Genomic DNA, 20,706 nt, shown 5'->3' with positions numbered 1-20,706 from the left:
CCTCTTCTTTCTGTGAAAGGACTACCTGCTAAATCCCTCATTCTGGAATCACGGTGCAAGAGCCCCATCCCCACCCCAGGACTCACAATGAACTTCAGGAATTCCTGTGGGGGTGCGGCCAGCACAGCACACACAGTGTGGTCAGGTTACAATTCCAATTTACTAATTTGCCTGACTATCACTCAGGAGATGAAGAAATAAAAGGAATAAAAGCATATTCATCATCCTCATTGAGCTGTGGGATGAAATACTTATTTTGGAAATAATGATTCCGGGTAGGAGGGCAGTGAAAAACGAGGCCCGTGATAAGCGAGTGTTTTATTACACAATTTCTAAAATGTGAGCACTTAGTGCTCTTTCATTACCATACATTATTACAGTTCTATAAAAATCATTTCTAGGAAATCAATGCCAAAGTTTTGAAGCTTCCCAAAAAGAGCTGGAAGGCAAAGTTTAGAAAAAGCCCTTTAAATAGAGAAATTAGACTTTCGACTTTGCATATTAAGATTTACTATGGCAATATCCACACTCAGACCTGATCAGCCCCACATGAACAGCACTATGACTGGGAATTTGTGGAGCTCATCTTGTGTCAAAATTCAAAAGATTGCAATCATTTTAGAAAGGTTATGATTTTCCTGTTTTTCAGAGGGGAAAACTGAAGCCCAGAAAGTGTAAGTGAAGTTACTATTGGTGAAAGCCAGTGAGACAGTGATGGTGCTGGAAAAAAAATCCATCGGTTTGGATTTACAACTCTACCACCTCTCCACTTGATGCATGGCCGGTTTGCAGCACATCTTCACCCAACCCTGCTCAGGCTCTAGTATTTCCACTCCCTTCACTGGAATCCAGGTTTTCATTCCAGTGAGTGCGTTAACTTCCTGTATAATTTATAATTTGCTGATCACGCTGGCATGGAAACATTGGGAGGCTTTCGACTCCTGCTCTCTCATGGGGATCAAGACCTGCCAACAGAAGTGTCAAGGGAAACCACATGGCCAGCCTGCAGCCTTAAGGATCATCCTGATGCCTAAGGAAAACCATTCAGTCCATCTGAGCTTCAAAATGTCACCACACTGAGCCAGTGGAGCCACGCATAAATCCACCTTGAGTGGTGATGTTTCACATTTCACATGTGTGTAGACTCTGACAGCTACAAGCAATGCATGGACTCCTCTCATTTTATCTTCATAAAACGTTCATAAACAGGATATTCCTAGCACAGCGCTTCTCAAATTCTAACATAAATAGGAATCACCTGGGGATTTGTGAAAATGCAGATTCTGATTCAGTAGGACTGGGGTAGGGGGGCCTGAGGCTCCACATTTCTACAAAGCCCCCAGATGATGTTGATTCTGCTGCTCTGAGGACCATATTTTGGACAGTGAAGCCCTAAAACACAGTTTGGAAACTGCAGTTCTGAGGATTGAAAAGGCAGTAGCAATGGGTAGATAGTTCACCCATGATGGGGCTCAAAAGGAATATTAGCCAGTTGAAGACATCTCTTACATTGCTGTCTTATTAACACCTGACAGGATTACAGGGTGTTCCACACAGGGCAAAACACCTCTGGAGAACATGTTCTGATGCAGCCCAGGAAAGGAGTGAAACAAGATTTACTCACGGGAGAAGCGGGCAAGTGGTCTGGCATTCTTGTCTCCGGCTTCATTTGCAACTGGGGGGGAAAAAAGGATGCAATTAAAAACAAGGCAGGTGTGTCTGCATATATGTCCAATCTACAACCAATCTTCTGGATGTTTTGACATTATGCTATATTTGAGAGTCTTTGTAAGTGGATAAAAGCAGCTTTACTCTCTTTCCTTCTATATTTCTAAGGCCGGTCTCAACACCTAAACGAGGTCAAATGTCTCTCTCAATCATTCTGATTAAACATTTGGATAAAGCTAGAGAGGACCTAAACAACATCCAGTTTAATACACCTAGAGAAGTTAACTGGCATACACTCACTCAGTAAGAGGCATGTGCACCAGATTTCCAAACTAGTGAATGTCCTTGACCTTCAAGATTCTAACGGGAATGACCTTCAACATGAAATGCACTCTCAGCACTGGAATGCATCTGGTTTTCTGGGATCCATATGGGGCAAAGTCAAGGCAGGGATTTCAGATGATAACAACAAAGTTGGTTTTTGGTATGAAAGATACTAAATGTAGATGCTAACAAACAGAGGAGTTCACAAAGGGGGAGTCAGAGAACTGCCCAAGAAAACCTTACCCCTAAAGCTTCTCAGCAGTGCAGTTTATCTCCTCTGAAAAGCCTCTATAATAATATAATTTATCATCATGCAGATAGAGTCATAATATCCCCTATAATTTATGAACCTATCTTCGTGGGTAAAAAAGAGATCAGTTATTAACCACTTTGGTACGTCACTCACTGGCCGCACAACCTTGCCCACAGACAGCACTCATAGTCCGCACGATAGTTTGTGCTGTACGTTGACGACGAATCCGTTTTTCTTTTGTGTGATGAAGAAAGCTTTAAAGCACTGAAAGCTTGTTTTACTTTATAGCCAGTTTTACTTGTAATGTAAATCAAAATAGGTAACATATACATATATGTTTTCATTATGTTATTTTTAAATGTTCACAATTTTATTTTGATAAATGAAAAATTAGAAAAGCCATATCACGGCTGTCCGCTAAAGTCGACGTGCATGTTCATCTGTGGCTGTCGACTATAGTCAATGCTGGTACTGAAGTGGTTAAGTAGAAACACAAGTTTCGCTCACTTTAAATATCACGTTTCATGCCCATAAATTTAGCTTATACCTTGGTTGTTTTGTGTATACCTGGTATATAGACATTTATGATCTACTTGAATGAACATTCAAAACAATCAACAGGAAAAACCTACTCATTTTAGCTCAGAAGAAACAGTCGATGCATAGGCAGAATAAAAGAGATTGCTAATGTAACCACGAATGTATAAGAAGTGGGTTGCCACAGCAGAACAGAAGAAATACAGTAGCTACATCCTAAACTTATTACATCATTTTGCAAAGAATTAAAGGACTCAGAAAATTCCTTTCATCCTCTCACAAAAGTAAATATTTCAAAATTCACTAAATTTGGACAATTTTTAAAAATGAATGGATTGAACTTCAGTCTCTTTTCTATTTCTGGCATTAGTATTGCCTCATTGTTTCCAGTCTGTATATTACAAACAAGACATTACACAAAAATGACCAGCAGGGGGAGGTAATATTGCATCCAGCTCCCATGGTCTCTCCTACCACAGGATTTCAAAAAATAAAGAACCCATAATATGCCGAAATACAAAATAAATTTAAAAAAAAAGAAATCAAAAAATCCTAGATTCTGTACCAAATAAATTTTAAATGAAAAAGTTCCCAACTCAAAATGGGTCCAGAAGTTCTAAGAACAATGAGTATTTTCTTGCTGTCTTCCAAAATCTTTTATAGAGCCATCACATGAACATAAAGAATTCACATTCATATTCCTGCCTCTAAGCATAGATACTTCTAAAATATTTCAGAACAAGAGCCTACTATCTCAGAAGTCTTTAAGCATAATTTCACATCCTCGCATCAGGAGGAAATGGATATTATCCTAGCTAAGTATGAGAGACATTACTTTTATGAGCACTTGGAAAACCAAAGTTGTCTTACAACCAAAAAAAAAAATATGAAGAGAGAATAAGGGAGAAAGGAGTGAGCCCCAGTTAGGTATAGACATGAATTTCTTGGCTCTTGAGTTCAAATTGTTTCCTCTTTATACATCACAGATCTCTGAAGAAAGACACAGAGCCAAGTTTCTTCCAAAACGTTTGCTGCAGAAACCTGTGGACCATTCTTAAAGTGGGATTACAAAGTCCACTTTAAGCAGTTGCTGAGAACATGAGCAACCTCCTAACTGCTCAACTTGGAGAGTGCACATTCTCCCAGGGACAAGAAAAGAGGAGCAGGGACACCAGTGTCGCTATCACGCATGCAGCAACACCTGTATCCTCACTCAGCCTGGGAGGATACAACCTTCCTGTCCACCACCCCATCCAAGGATGGGAATTGCTGACCTAGATCCGAATCATGCCAGAAAAGGCAGGAATCAAGATCTAGGCCAGCGGGGTACACCAGGGAAGTTGCCTCTACCCAGAAGGAACCTGAACCCCGCTATGAGCGTGATTTCCCTACACATAGACTTGATGCCGCACTCCCTTGCTGAAAGGTCTCCAGGGATGCTCAAGCCCTACAAGATAGAACCCAACTCACTTGGCATGGTATCAAAAGTTGGCCGAACTCATTCTTCCACTAGTTTCCAGGAGCATATTTCAGCACTCACTCACAGGCACTAAATGGGCAATCCCCAAACATGCCTTTCACACACCATTCCCTCCTCATTCTGGCTCCTGCTGCCCCCCTCCCTGGGACACCTCTCACATCTTCTGGCCAACTCCTACTCATCCTCTAAGCATCAGGTGGAGCCATTCACTTCAGAGAAGCCTCCTTGCCTCAAGCCACACCATCTCCATGGCATAGATCTCTGCCCACACACCTGACTCGTCTTCCAGGCCCACGGTTCTCCAGCCTGGGCAGACATCACCACTGGGAAGGTCTGTTAAGCTATGGATGGCAGGTCTTTTTAAAATACAGCTTCAGATTCAGTGGGTCTGGTGTAAGACCCTGCATTTCTGAAACATTCCAGGTAATACAGCAGATGCTGGCGTGGGGTCCATAGCTACCCACCTAAGGCAAGGATCATAACTTTTCACTTTTATATTTCCACTCTTTTGAACAGTGACTGCCCCACAGAATGAGGCATTTAGTCAATATTTTAAAAACTGAAGTAGACTGAAGAGATACAAATTGCCACAGATGGCTTACTAGACCAGAGATCTCAGACTGTCTTCCAGAAGACTGGAGAAAGCCCCTAATCTATTTTTGTTTGGTTCCACAATGATTTTAGTTTTTAAACAATTGGTTGCCTACATTTAAAAATCAAGAGATTCCAGATATAAATAAATATATATTGAGAGCTTCTTTCAAACAACTGGGGAGACTTGAACACAAGGTCTCTGTTCCCATAGGACACAATGGATGACACTGAGATATCCCCTGCTGGTGGCTTCCCCTACTGCGTGTTCAGGATCCTCTCTGCTGACTATTGTTGGACTTTCTACACACTCTGTGGCGTCCAGAAGGCACATGAAATCAGGACCTCTTAAAGAACATAAACAATGAAACTAAAACTCAGCAGAGATCAGTGCTACAAAAAGTGGCTGTAGCTTGGCTTGCTAAGCCCTTCATCCTCAGCCCACAACTTCCCAGACATGTCTGATGGTCCATCGGCATGATGCAGCCCTGCTCGGACACACCCAGGCACCTCCACCAGCAGAGATGCTTTGCATTTCAAAAAGTGCAAAGCTTTCACAATAACGTAGACGTTCCTTTTATCAGGTGCAACCAGAGCTTGAATTTCGTGAGATCTTACAGAAATCATCATGTAGATTTATGGAAAGTTATCCATGCTATACTGTTGCACAAAATATAGAGTCCAGTATGCATAATGGATTCTATCAATGTTGAGTTGCATGAGATCCCATCTCTCCAAAAATAATTTTTTAATTAGCCAGGCAAGGCATGGTGGCTCATGCCCATAGTTCCAGCTACTCAGGAGGCTGGGGGAGGAGGATCGCTTGAGCCCAGGAGTTCAAGTCTGCAGTGAAATATGACCACAGCACTGCACTCCAGCCTGGGTTACAAAATAAAACCCTATCTCCTAAAAAAAATGTTGCATTGCATGTCCAGGCTACACATGTAGATAGGCAGGGAGGGATCAGGGGAAGGGTATTCAATGTATTAACAGTTATTTCTTCTGTGTGGTGGCATCTGGGAAAATTTGAAAACTTTTTTATACTTTTCTGCATAAACTCAATAGTTCATGATAAGTGTGTGCTGTGTTTATAATCGGCAAAATGTTTTTAGTAAAGGATAGAAAACAAATGGCTATTGCTTTTTCAAAATATATATTATATTATTTTGGATACATGTCCATATATATTGTATGTTTCAGATTCGGATTTAAGAGTAGTCCTGGATCACAGAATCCAGGACACCTGCCATCTCTAGTCCAAGGGGACTCCCTGTAAGACTCAAGAAACACATCTCTCGCCGCCCTCTCCAGGGGGTTCCACACATCCCCTGTCAGTGGTGTGCAGTCTAAATGCACATTAGAATCACCTGGGGAACTTTACAAAATCCTGATGCCCAGGCCACACCCCAGACCAGGTAAACTGGGCCCCTGGAGGAAGAACCCAAGCATCAGTATTTTCTAAGTCCCCAGGTTGACTCCAGTGAGCAGCCAAGGCCGGGAAGCACTAATAAAGGGTGTAACTACATACGTCTTTAGCAAAGCAACGTTCAGGGAGGAGGGTGTGGCTCAGATCACTTCAAAACTAATTACCCCTATTCAGTTCTTCTTTTCAGGATGCTATTGTTTTGTCGAAATCCTGAACTGAGGCATGCCTCTGCTTTTAGAAAAACTCAACCGTTAAGATGGCAAACCTAACTACAGAGATCAATTAGTGGCAACTCTTCACATCGTGAAGGGTTCTTTATAAAAGGATTCACCTCACATTGCCACTAAACATCAACGTGTGTGTACTGAGCACCGCCTGGGTGCTCAGCACTGCACTAGACTCTGGGAGGAGGGTTGCCAGGGTGGATTTCCCCCAGCCCAACACACAAGCAAGTTCAGGGGCAAACTGCGCCGATCAATCTGGGTTTATCCCAGTGTGATCAGCTGAGGAACTGACTTGATGATGAGGTTACAGATGATGATGCAGCAGATTCCTTGGTCCCATCCCAGATCCACTGAGTCAGAGTCCCTGCAAGTGGGGACAGGGCTCTAGTTAAACAATTGCCCTAAAAGCCATTTAGATGCACTGATGTCTGAGAAGCAGCACTCTAAAGGCAGTGTTCCCTGGTGTGTTTGCTCTGTTTTCCCTTCCCAAAACTGGCCAGAAACAAATCTCAAAGTAAGGACGTGCATGGAGACCAGTGGGAGGAAGGCAAGTGAGAAGGGTAATTAACTCAGAGCCATCAGCATTGCAACTCCAGGTGATGAAGGGGGTTCTGATGTCCCAGCTGGGCCACAGCAATCCAGGCCATCAGAAAGGGCAGGGAAAGATAGGGCAGGCCAAATGGTCGTGCTGGTGGCCTGGGCAGGTGCACATTGCTTTGTAACCAAAACGAACACCAAAAACACTGCCACCCTTGTTTTGAAAGCCTTGGCACCTGGGTGAGCATAAACACAGCTGGGATGCTGGGAGCCAGAGCAAACATACAGTGAGTAGCAGGTCTGGGGCAGAGTCTGGATTCCTGCAAGGAAAGCTGCCCAATGTACTGGCTCGCTGCTGCTCTGCCACAAGCTCTGGGTCTGGCCCAGGGGTCCTCTCCAGGTGAGCTTCTTTGGAAAGTCTGATGGATGGAATGCCAGGAACAACAGACCTCCAGAAGAGAGTACTGGAGTGAGATTCCAGGCACCTTCCCTGGTCACATTAAAAGGTGAAGCCTGAAATTACTCATGGATATTTGACCTCACCTTTCCTTGCCTTCCAACTTGCAAAGATGTAAGCAACAGCAAAGGAAACAGAATGGAATGCTGGGGAGAAAGAGACTTGGTCAACATCATCATTAACCACCTTTGTTTAGATGTCACCTAAGTAGGGCCCTTCCATGACCATGTATTAAGATCTCAGCTCCTGACTCCCCCTTCCTCTGCTCCCTATTCACCTTTTCTGTTTTATTCCTCCCTATAGCACTTATCACCTTCTCATATGCTCCATACTTCATTGGGTTTATTGCTTTTCTCTTTCCATTACAACATAAGCACCACACAAGCACAGTGAAAACAACTGCTATCTCCCAGTGCCTGGCACACATATTTATTGATTGGATCGATGACCACCTCCTATCAATCTACCATGCAGAGGGCAATGGGGGTCAAGAATATTAGAAGGACACAGGAAGAGGAAGACACAAGGACATTAACACACCTGAGCATCCATGTGTGCTCTAAGTATCCATTCAGTTATTCAAAGATATTTATCAAATAATGAATAAATTGCAAGTACCAAGGTGTAAATACCCAGTCACAGTCCCTGCCTTCACAATGAATAGGACTTTCATTCCCATTTAATGGACAGGAGCTCAGAAAGGTTGGGTAATCTTCCCAAGACCACACAGTTGTGTGGCAGAACCCAAATCCAAACCCAAGTATGTCGGGCTCCAAAGTCCATGTCCTTTCCAACTAGCCTCTTTGACTTCTAAGAATGGAAGGCAAGTAGGAACCGTGCTCCAGAGAGGGCTGCACCTACTGGAGAGCCAGACTGCAGCCTGACCCTCTCCCCTGTGCCTCTAGCTGCAGTGAGAGGCAGATACCAGCTAGAAGGGAATTGGGGAGGTCACTTATCTAACACCTGGTACCTGGCATAAGCTCAGGAGATTGTCAATAGAGAAAGACTCTTTTTGTAAGGTGGGCAAGAGAGCCAGGACTCACAACATTAGAATCTAGAGGAGGGAGAAGCTAGTGATGAAGGGAGAAGCTTCACTGCCATATTCATTCAAGAGTCCCGACTACCAGTTTCTTCCTAACCCTATTTAGCCTTCTAGAGGTAAACAAGGGAATAGAACCAAATTCGACTTAGCATGAACCAGTACAACTCACAAAAGCAGCCCCTAGGAGGCAAGCCCTGTTCCAAAAGACTGAGTGTGTTGTCCAAGACCAGATCGAGGCAAGGCAGCACTCAGAAATGTCATCCATTTCTTCCCGCTCCGAGCCCCGCATTCCCAGAGAAGGGAACACACCCTATCTCCCACATAGTGATTCATCAAGGGTAAAGCAGAAGGTCTGGCTTCCTTTGCCCCCATGTGGTTTGATAAATACTGATGCTTGACAAGCCTGAGATCGGTTTTTAGCATAAACATGTACAACTCTGACTGGCAATGGCAAATGGAGTGTTGAGCAGTTTCTGATGCCAAGCCTGAGCTTAGCAAGATGTGTCTGTGACATGGGACCAAGCCTGCCGTGGTTGGGTGGGGGAGGCTAAACGGGGATGGTAGGATGAGTAAACCTGCCAGGTTACATGGAACATAAAAGAACATGGCCATAAATGGATAATTCACAAAGATGATTGAGTTATAAACACTTACATACGATGCATTGTTGGAGTTGCTTAAAATGAGAGAGGCTCTCTAACACAATAACTAAGGATCAGGCTAAGCCATGTTCAATTGTTACATAGTTTTGTCTGAACAGAGACCCTCTAAGGTTATTGCTATTATTTCCCCATTTTTCAGGTGTGGAAACTGAGTCTTTTGAGAACTTAAGTAAATTGCCTGACATGAAACAACCAGTAAGTGGCAGGTTTAGAAACTGAATCTAATACCACCTTATTCCAGAGCCAGTGCTCTCAACCCTTGTGCTGTCCACCATATTTCTAGCATCCAAGTGTTACTACTATAGTATGAGCCTCATTGCCACTAAATCCAGGGCTGGCAGGAGAGCCCCTTTCCGCTCCTCTACCCACCACTTAGCCTCCAGTCGGAAGCACCTCGGAGGAATGCACTGTGCTCTCCTGCTCCTTCTGGAACAGAGCTCAGCAATCCAGTTGGAATGTGTGCTCCAGAGACATGAAAGGCTTCACCACCCCCCAGCCTGTTTCTTCCTTATTTCTTTATTAGAAACGCTCTGCATTGCCTCATTATACCTTCCAGGCCAATTTGGCTGTCAAATCAACTCTGAATCAGGCTCTTGCACAAAAGAAAATAAAACCAATTTGTAGTGATGACTCATTGGGGCTGATAATTTGAGAGTGGCAGGGATAGTGCCCCTTCTAGGCCCTTCTCTCCTAGAGTAATGGGCAGGTCCTTACAGAGGGCAAGGCTTGCCTGCCTGGGGCAGGACGGCTCACCCGCTCACTCAGCCTGGAGTGCACTGAAACACGGCAGAGGATAAAATCAAAGAAGTCTTTGCCAACCCAAGAAGACAGATCGAAAAACATATTTCCTTTATTTATTTTTTTTATTTGGAGGAATTCGAGTCTATGGAAAAGCTCACGCAATCTATTTCTTTCTTCCCTGATCCTGATTATATATGTTTGTTAATTTATCTATACCCTAATTTGTTCTACAAATTATATTTATGTTTTGCTCTATGCACCAATCCTTTCTGTAACAAAGAGAGGTATTAATAAAAGGTGAACTTTACTTATGTCAATCAATGCTTTGCTCCCTTTCCTTGACCCTCTTTTCAAGTTGCCAGGTTTCAGGTTGCCAACCCTGCAGGGCTGTCTGTCACTGAGATCCAACAATCAATGACACTCTGCTGATCACCCACCAAGCCCCCTCTTCCCAGGCGCTGTCCTGGAGGTAGGGATGGATGTAACCTGGTCCTTTGGTAGCCAAGAGTCCAGCTGAGACCAGAAGGCCCAGCACTGAGCTTCGTGGCAAATAGTATTCAAGTTGCTGCCATATGAATTTATCAAGGTGTTGGGTATTTCTGTGGAAATCACCTGGCCAGGCTACTGGGGGAAACATACTACTAATACATGAGATAATCCAAACTCTGTTGAATGCTACATGAAGGGTCCTCATTCCAGAAAGGAGAGATCCTTGTGGCCTGGAGTGAGTATTACCAGGAAGCTTCCAAGAAGATGGGGACAGGTGAGATGTAGAGAGGTAGAAAGGATGATAGAGTTGGTCCAGTGTGTGGTGTATTCTAGGAGCAGACTGAGACATACCAATTATATTGTAAATCTCTCCCTTTTGCAGACAAGAAAAGATTTTTATTGGAGGAAAGGGGAATAGTAAAAATCCATGAAAGGATAGCACTCAGCTCTTGGTACATACAAAAAAGGTCTCCCTGATGCAACTCTGCCTTCTTTCCTATCCCATCTACAAATGTGTTGCATCTGCAGACGGGAATGTGACTTTATCAGAGTCCAGATGCATCTGAACATGCTCTAAATTCAAGTGTTGGTACACCGGCCCAGCGCCAGCAATCTCTCCAAAGCACTGCAGCCTGAGACGGACTGAACTCTTCCTGGTGGTGACAGCCTGGGTGGCCCTGCCCAGCCCTCTTGGCTGACACTCTGGTAGCTGCCATTGACATCAGGCTGCAGTAGTGGTAGGCTGGCACAGGGCCCCCTACCATTCCGGCCCCATTAAAACATCCCAGTTGAGCAAACCAGACAGAAAAACAATCATTCACAGTTAACAAGAACCAAAAGTATCGGAGATTAAAATACAGCATCAAGCTGACTGCTCAAACTGTTAACTAATGACAGTCTACCCCAGACAAGGCAAGGAAAAGAAGTATACAGAAGAGGATGAGCACTCAAATTTATTAAGCCCCTTCTTCATGCCAGGCACTGATAGGAACTTTATGCCTATAATTTTTACTTAATTTTCATGCTGTCCCATAAGGTAAGCATTATTATTCCTATTTTTAGATGAAGAAAGTGAGGCTTAGAAAAAGCTAAATAACTTGTCCAAATCAGGACCAGTAAGTAGGAAAGCTGGGATTGAAACTCAGTTCTGTGAGCCCTTTTCTTCTCTTTTCCTCACAGTTCACACCGTTGGAAAATACATTAGAAATCATCTAGCCCAATTCCACATCTCATGCTTAGATCCCCCACATCCCAAACAAGTGGGCATCCAGCTCATGTCTGAACTATCTCCAGGGATGGGAGCTCCTTCCCCCTGGCTGTAGGCCCCTTCCCCTTTACACAGTTCTCCAAAAGTTAAGACGCTCTTCTCCATGATGATGAAACCTCTCCAGAAGTCTTCATTCTGCTCCCCACAGAACAGGTGTGACTCCCTTTCCTCCTAAGAGTCGTTCCAACATTCGATGACAACTGTCATGGACTCAGAGCCTTGGGCCTTCTCCAAACTAGCAAGCACAGTTCCCTCTTCATGTGACAAAAGTATCCCAAGGCCTTTACCCATAAAATTAAAGTCCCTTAAGTCAGGGCAGAAAGAAGAGAATGTGCTTTATTTTAAATAAGCCTCAGCAACCCACTGCCTTAACACCACTCATTTCCACAGAGATCTTTAGGCTAAGCCAAATCTCCACCTTTCTCAGTCAAGTTCTTAATTTAATTTCGTGCTCAGGAGAAGTGAAGGCACCTGGGAATGAACCACCTTCTGCACTGTCCATCCAGGAACCATCCAAACAGGCTGGGTGTGTTCCAGAAGGCTGCCATCTCAATCAGCGCATCTCGAACTTGAGCTTGCACGAGAACTGCCAGTGTGTCTTGCTAAAATCAACACACTTTTTCAGATGATCTAGAAGCATGGCCTGAGATTCTGCATTTCCAAAAAACTCCCAAGTGATGCTGACGGTTCTGGCCCAGGAACCTACACTTTGAGTGGCAAGGTGCTAAAGGATATAACCTACTTTGAAAAGGAAAAGCCACGTGCACTTTCTAAGAGTCTACTGGAAAGCACTGGGCAGTTCTAGAAATGCACACTATGGAATTTAAAGGTCAATTCTCTTGGGTTTTTTCCAGCAATTTTTTTTTTTTTGAGAGAAAGAACTGTTAAAAGCCCAACTTTGAAGCCTACCCAAGGATAGATATTGAAATTGTATGAGTGTGAGCAGGAGCATTCAAGGCAGAGAATGACAGAGAGAAACTCACCCCCCTCAACCGGCATTAAATAGAACAGAACTGAGCTCGATCACTACCCACCTTGGCAAGCCACCAGCAAAGCACAAAGCCCAAAATGCACAAATAGATCCTCAGATTTGAGATAAGGAATCAACCTCACAGCCAGAAAGTAACCTGAGCTGCTCCATTTTGAGCCAAGCTCCTCAAAGTACCTTGAGCTCATGACCGCTAGCATGTGCACATGCACACATGTGTACACACACACACACACACACGCCTCCCAAACATCAGCTCAGGCCTGTGCTGCCACCACCATTACGTCCATCAGCATAAATCACCAAATCATTATTACCAACTGGCTTCAGGCTAAAAAGATCAAAATGCACCAAATAAATAAAACTAGGCACAAAACACACAGAACCCTTGGGCAAGGAACTCAGATGCCTACTAGACTGAGCTGCCCTTGGCAGAAACACATATTTTCATACTATTTCCCTCCAGTGTAGCACAGGGCCTGGCACACAGGAGCTACTAAGTAAAGGGCTGGTCTTAAAGTCACAGAGGCCCCAGGTGGAGACTGGCCATGCTGCTAGGAACTGTCCTCCTCTGTCCAGAAGCCAAAAAGCCTTTCTAATGACCAGTTAAAGGCTTGATCATGGCTTGGCATCTTATCTTCTAAGCCAGATGGAAATTTGGGGACCAGTTGGGGGTCAAGAACTTGAGGCGGGTGTGTTTGGCATGGCAAGCGCAGTGTTTACAAACAAACAATCTGAATTCCCTTGTGAACAGTTCCCCAGGGACTGCACCCATTCCTGTTGCTCACACCAGGCCGGCTTCATTCCAGTCGCCTTCCGGAGCCCTCCACACAGACGTGCATCAGGACTCTCGCGCCAAACGTGCCAAAGCAGCATTGTCCATTTCTCCCAGATATCTGCTCTTCCCCCAGGTGTTCCCATCTCAGTAAATGGCACCACCTTTCTCTACCTTCCCCCCACCCACCCAAGTTGATCAGGACAAAAATGTGACAGAACCCTTATTTTTTTTTTCTTTTTTCATAGCCTTGGCTCTCCCATTAGTAAATCCTGTAGGCTTTACTTCTAAAATAGATCCTACACTCCTTCCAGCTCCTATTGTGAAGCTCTGGCCCAAGCATCCAGGGCCTCTCACTCAGAAGCTCCCTATATAAAACACTCCACTGCTTCTCCTGGTGTTCAAATCACTGCTTCCAAGTCCCTTCCTAACCAGACGACCCCTTCTCTTCTCATCCACTAGTTACCTAAGCTCTAGCTACGCTGGCCACCTTTCTACCTCTCAAATATGCCCAACACATTCCCATTTCACTTGCTCTTCCTGCTTGTAATATTATGCTACTGGTGTTAAGGATTCCAGCAGTAGCAGCTTCCCTTATGGGCCCTTCTACGTGCACTTACATGCACTAACTCATGCATTCTTTGGAACAGCCCTGGGAGATAGGGCCACTGATATCCCCACTTCACACAGGAGGTAACTGAGGCCAGGGAGGTTGTCAATCGTCCACCTTGTCCTATCCTATAATCTTCTGTAAGCTCCCCGTGGCCTGCCCTAAAGGAGAGAGAACATCCCGGATGACAAAGCCCTGCAAACTATGGCCCAGAGGTGCCTCCGGCCTCGTCCCACCACACCCCTGCACACCAGCCATGCTGAGTTGCTCTGCCTGCAGCCTCCCAGGGGGACAAGTCCCCCTGTGCTCACGCTCCTGTCCTTGGCACCAGTGTTCTATCAAGGAGGGTGTAAAGACTGCAGGCTTTAGAGTCTGACAGACTCGATTTGGAATCCTGGCTGCTCTGCTGTCTTACCAAACCTCTGAGTCACTGTCCTATGTGGAAATAAGACATATTACTTGTTCCCAGGGTTGTCAGGATGACAGAGAAAATATGTGAACCACTTACCACCACCTTGGCGCGTGACTGTGATGAGATGCTCAATTCGAGGTGGATGTTGGTGGTGTTATCTATTTAACATCTACTTTTTTTAATAATACATATGTTTCATAAAAGTAGGGACACTTTCTTAACACGCTCGTATCTTCACCACTGAGCATGTGTGTGACACGTAAATCTCAGCAACGGCCTACTGCAGAAATCGCGAAAGGATGTCTTTGAATTCTGGTTCTAGATGCCTCCAGGATATGAGGAAACCCAGCTCTGGCCCTTTTGTTTTAATATAAACAGAGAAAAGGCTGAGAAATGGACAAAACTGCATGTTCGGTACCTTTGATTTTATGTTCGAAAAATTAACTTAGAAAAAAACAGGGGACAAGGAAGACCCAGCTCTGGTGTCCAGGAAGAGGAGTAAGAGGGGGTACAGGCGGGAAAGAAAGGGTGACCCCAGAAACATGGGCATCTCACTGAAGCTTCGGGGATCACCTTTATTATTATTATTATTTTACAAACCATTGAAATATATAACTGTGTGTCTGTGAGTCAGAAAGAAATGAAGCACTAAGGGCAAACTGACCATTACCCACTTTCAAAGAAGGCTGTTCCTCATCACACACTGGCAACCGGGCCGGACTGGTAAACTTCCACAGTGTCCCCGCTGACAGGGCCTGTTCCAGCTAAAGAATGTCAATGGGTGGTGCGGCGGCCTGCACTCCTGCGATGTACGTTATAAGCCTTCATGGGAAGTGCCTGATGTGTTTTTCCTTCATCTCCCTCCATAAAAGTTTATACACAGGCCTAATTTTTTCTTCAAAACACTCAACACACACACACTCCCAGCCCCTAACTGCCTGGAAGAATATAGCAGTTTTCATTTTCTATCTCACAAGGCTTTCCTGCTAATGAGCTTAGGGTCTACTAGCTAAGGTTTCTAATGCACGCTATGACAGGGTAGTCCAGGGCACCTACAGAGCAAGGTTGTAGGGGTCCATATAGGAGGTGAGAGGTTGGAACAGGACTTTCCAAGGAAATCAAATTTAAGCTCACAATGAGATTTCAAAAAATGCACTGTCTTTGAGTCTTCAAGGGTAACGACATTCTCTCAGCTCTGCAAAAGGGAACCTCGCCTGGAAGACCAAGGACATGCACAAAATGGGAACAGTTTTTTTTCTATTCACTTTGAGCCACTGGGTGTTAGCAAAGCTGTGTTATGAGAGTCACTTTTAATTATGTGATTGCAGACTTTGATGTCTGCTGCTGTTTGTCACTTATAGTGCGGGGACGGAGCTCCAGATTTTGAATCCCAGAGCCTGACTTTGAATCCCAGCCCCTGCCTGCCGGGCCCCGACTCCCTCACTCGGCCTCTGTGGGCCAGAGCTGCTTCTCCTGCAAAACGTCTTTCACAGCACCTGCCCTGCCCATCTCAAAGTGTCGTTTTAAGGAAGGACTCAATGAGCTAACTTTCAAGAAACACTCTGTAAACTGTAAAGTGATGAGGACCCTAATACCACTGTGAAATTTTATATTTCAACTAACCCAGAGAATCTTACACCCTTGGACAAACATTGTGACTTCTTTAATTAACTTCAGGGTTTGTATTTAAATAACATACTAGCAGGCGTGATTAGTATTATACAATGAAGAAAAATACAGTGGGTAAGAAGATGGAGAGGGCCTGAGGTTTCGGATGGGCTGGTCAGATAGGGTCTCCAATAAGGAGCTCTGAGCAGAGCCCCACATGAAGTGGGGAAGCCCAGGGAGAAGCACAGCTGGCGGGAGGGAGTGGCAAGTGCAAAGGCCCTGAGGTGGACCGTGAAGGATCTGCGACACCACATGCTGCAGTGTAAGCAGGAGCCAGTGTGACAATGACTATCACTCTCACTGCTGCTGAAACACCTAGTTGTCAGCTGCGGATGAGCCAAAGCCAGGGAAGCACAAAATATCACCACAGATGCCAGTCGGGCCCCTCCAGCCCACAGCTCCCCAGTGAGAACTTCTGCTCTGGGGGCTCTTTTAATGCTGCCACAGAAAACTGCCATGTGTGGGCAGAGGCCATTAAGAATAGGCACAGGAGGGCAGCAAATTTATTCTACTTTATCCTCAATTGCATTCTTCCTCCTCCACGTCTGCCCTCCCCTCCCTCTCCCCAAGCACCCCTGCTGAGGACAGGAGGTCTCGCTGGCACAGACCTCCATTTGCTCTGCTCACACGTGCTGAGCCCCAGTGCGAGCGCGGCCCTGGGCTAGGGCTGGGGACGCTGAACCGCAGCAAGGGCAGATCTCTCTTGGGGAGCTCACTGTTGGAGGAGGGTTATGAGTGGTCAAAAATAACGCGAGCCCAGTTGGAGAGGCAACAGGATGGTCCCCCGCACAGAGTGCTCCGGGAGCTCGGAGAAGGGAACTCTCCACCCACCACCCACAACGCCAGGTCCCCCTTAGATGTTCTCATTGCATCCACTTCCTTTCTTCCCTTCCTCCATGGCACTATGAAAACTGTAACTGAGTAACGACTTGTTTAATGTCTGCCTCCCCTGCCAGGCTGTGGACCCTATGTGACTCAGAGCTGGAATGTGGCAGAGGCACAGAAAGACACCAAAAATAAATAATGTTGCTGAACACCAGAACTCTTCATTCCATTGGGGAAATGGGATATCAGCCCCCCAAGATGGCTCCCAATAAGTCTCGCCTCCTGGTGCTCACACCCTGTCTGCTCCCTTCTTACACTGAATCAGGACGGACCCAGGTGACCAACACAATACTGTGAAATGACGGCTCATGACTTCTAAAGATTGGGAAACTTCCAAGGCTCATAAGAAATATTGCTACGCCCACCTTGCTCTCTTGGATCAAATGCTCTAGGGGGAGATGGGGCGGCCATGCTGTAAGGATGCTCAAGCAGCCCACGGAGAGGTCCATATGAGGAAGAATTGAGGCCTCCTGCTGAAAGCCAACATCAACTCACGGGCCATGTGAGTGAGCCACACGGAAAGCAGGGCCTCCAGCCCCGGTCAGGCCTTCAGAGGACTGTAGCCTCATCTGACATCTTGAATGAAATCTCAGGAGAGACTCTGAGCCAAAACCACCTCACCAAGCTGCTTCCAGATTCCTGCCCCCTGGGAAGTATGTAAGATAACAAATGTTCACTGTTGTTTTAAGCTGCTAGGTTTCAGAGCAACTCGTTACTCAGCAATACACAACTGACACAGCAAGGGACTAGAGAACCTTCGTAGAGCAGAACTCTGAGGACTAAGGAGGATTCCACCATGCCCAGAAGCAGCAAACACTGTCTTTCGCGCAGAGGGAAGAGCATGAGGAAAGTGCATGGGGGACTGACTGTGTGCCCAGGGAATGGGGGAGCGTCTCAGATTCTGGAGCACAGGGACCAGGAGTGACACTGAAAAGGGAGGTGGGTTCTGCACAGTCCTCGAGTTTTGTGCTAAAGGGTCTGGACTCTATAGATGCAGGAATAATTATTTCCATCTTATAAATGAGGCAACTAAAGCTTTGAAAGTTTAAGGAATTTACCCAAGGGCACCCAGCTAGTAAGTGGCAGTCCTGAAATGCAGGATGAACTGACACCAAGCCAGTGCTCTTTCCAACCCCTCTGTGTCAGGAAAGCTCCACAGCGCCTCAATCAGGGACCTCAAAGTGCCATCAAGCTCCCCGCAGCCTGACCCAGCGGGTCATCCAGTGCTTCTGCCTCGCATGCTGGGTAGAGCAGGGTTAGGGCGCAAACAGCCTGTGTCCCCTGCCCCGCCCATGTGGAGGGCTCCCCAGGGTCACCCTACACCAGCCAGGAACTCCTCACAGCCTTTCTAGACCCAGCTCCCCTGGGCCTCCCCACTACCTCCAACATGACGCCACTCTGCACCCCCAGGTGATTAGCGCTGTCCCTGGGAGCTCGCCCTTCCCTCCTGCAGGGCAGGTAGGGGCAGCATTCCAAGGAAACTTGGAATGAACTCCTAAGACAGCAGCAGAAGCTGGGGCAAGCTGGCAGGACGTGCTTCCCAGCCCCAAGCCCACCATGGAGACACTAGGACACCACCTGCTGCTCTTTTGGAATGGCGAGGTGCTTTCAGTCCTGAAGACCATGTCACAGGAAGAGAGCGCCCGGAAAAAGAAAGGATATTCACGTTTCCAGAGCAACTTCTCTATATGAACCCTGGGGCTTTTCCCACCTATTTCTATCCTCGCCACTACCCTTATAAGATAGGCATTATGATCCTCTTTTGCCAGATGAGTAAACAGAGGTCCAGAGAAGTTAAGTAATTTGCTCAAGGGCACAGACAACTGCAATGTACAGCTGGGCAGATTGTGCACTGCACAACTCTAGGGAGCACTAGTCACATCATAGTCACTATAGATTTATATATTTATCATTAAAATTTTCTAGCAGAAAGTGACTACAAAAGGGGCATCTTTTTCTAATTTGCATAAAGGCATATTTGAGTTAGCAATGATTCTGTAACAGTCCCTTTTGATCAGTGGTGATTTTACTCCATGTCTGTCTGACTCCAAAGCCCTTTCTCTTTCCTCCAGGCTTTTATAGCTTCCTTGGGATAACTCAAACATTTCCATATCTACAAGTTCTTCACAGTTTAATTGACAGTGATAGAATCACAGACATCAGGACCATCCTAGCTGGAAAAGATGTTGATAATCAATAACCTACCTCAAAACCTTCCCTTTGCATTGGAAGAATAAAGGCCCAGAGAGGGGAAGTGAGCTGCCCAAGATCACACAGCTGGGCATGGCACAGCTGGGACTTGCATCTGAAGGCAGGTTGGCCTTTACATAAAGGTGTTCTAATCACAACCACAGACAGTCAGAGCTAGACTGTCTAAGCTGCTGGTCTCAACTTTCTTTTGCCACAGAATCATTTTTCCACTGTGAGTGGAGACAGTGAGTGAAGGGTCTCGAGGGACAATGTCCCTCACCTGACAACTTTCTGAAGTCCAAGCTTAAAAACAAAGGGGGTTGAAGGGAAGGGCGAAACAGCTCAGAAGCCTCTCCAGAATAGACGAGAACATTCCTCTGTAGGCCCGTTAGGTCCTGGGAGGGAAACCGTTGTCAAGTGGAAGCTTCTAAGCCCTCCCGGGTGGCTCTCAAGACAATTGGAGTCCACCTTGAAGGGACGCCTCAGCCTCCACACAAGCCTCCCTGGGAGCCTCTGAAAACCATGGTGATGGCTCCCAAGCGGCAACTCAGCTCTGTCTGGGCTCCAGCCAGGGTGACAGGAGCCAAGGGAGAAAGAACACAGGGAGGAAATCCGAGCACTTAATTTGCTGTTCCGTGGAAGATGCCAATTAAAATGCTGCACTGTCCTGAGGCTGCCCGTTAAGCCCCTGCTTCTGCCGGGCAGCCTCATTAACACCCCCTCCGGGCTCCCCAGGGCCCAGCTTCCTTCCTGGACAGTGAAGCCCAGGCATGTTCAAGTTAGGGGCCTTGAGAGCCTCTAGAGTCACAGTGACCCCCGGGATACTGAAGGAGGCAGGGTGACCTGCCTGAAATCGATCAGCTGGTCCTTCTTAGCACAAAGCATCCATGAGATGACATTTTAGACTGCACTGAATGAAAATGGTCACTCCAGCCATACACGACCCCCATTCACCCACTGTCCTGCTTGAGTCACTGACACAGGCACTGCACACAGCCAGTTAGGAGCCACTCAGGGAGAAGATCCAGGACGCCAGACTCCCAAGATGCCACCCGTCACACAGCCCAGACAGCACTGACAACTGAGTTCCCTGCAAACAGTGCTTGGAAAAGCTTTTAGGTAACTCCTTTAAAAAAGGGTCGCTAGTCACTAACAGATCTCTGCAGCTATCTTCTTGTCTAACACTCTCCATTATACTTGGAGCCCAGTTTTTGTAATGTAGGCAAACCAGATGACCCCTTCATGGGAGCTAAGTAAATCTTAAAGCCAGCGTGCAGGGAGAGCTATTTAAAAGAGAAACACACTAAAAGACAGTCTGGGGAAATGTAATCTTTTCGTAATGTTAGCAACAAGTTTTAGCCCCATTTTGCAAGTGAACAAGATGGATATGTAACATTTTGGTCATAATATAATAGTCACCCTCAGTCAAAATATTCCCCAGAACACAAAACAAATTATGAATCCCACACTCAGTCCAGAA

At 45.9% G+C, this 20,706-nt stretch overlaps 1 protein-coding gene across 3 annotated transcripts in view; it reads right to left on the bottom strand.

The window, feature by feature from the left end:
• Positions 1-20,706, bottom strand: part of PDE1C (phosphodiesterase 1C) — a 521,012-nt gene that overhangs the window by 437,733 nt on the left and 62,573 nt on the right. For all 3 annotated transcript variants that reach the window (XM_076006325.1, XM_076006322.1, XM_076006323.1), the window contains exon 2: positions 1,625-1,675. In XM_076006325.1, the coding sequence (XP_075862440.1) occupies positions 1,625-1,675 (51 nt within the window). The remainder of the gene's footprint in view (positions 1-1,624; positions 1,676-20,706) is intronic.

Source organism: Microcebus murinus, chromosome 9 (genome assembly GCF_040939455.1).
Source record: "Microcebus murinus isolate Inina chromosome 9, M.murinus_Inina_mat1.0, whole genome shotgun sequence".
Classification (NCBI taxonomy): Eukaryota; Metazoa; Chordata; class Mammalia; order Primates; family Cheirogaleidae; genus Microcebus; species Microcebus murinus.
This window is presented reverse-complemented; position numbering and strand designations above follow the sequence as displayed.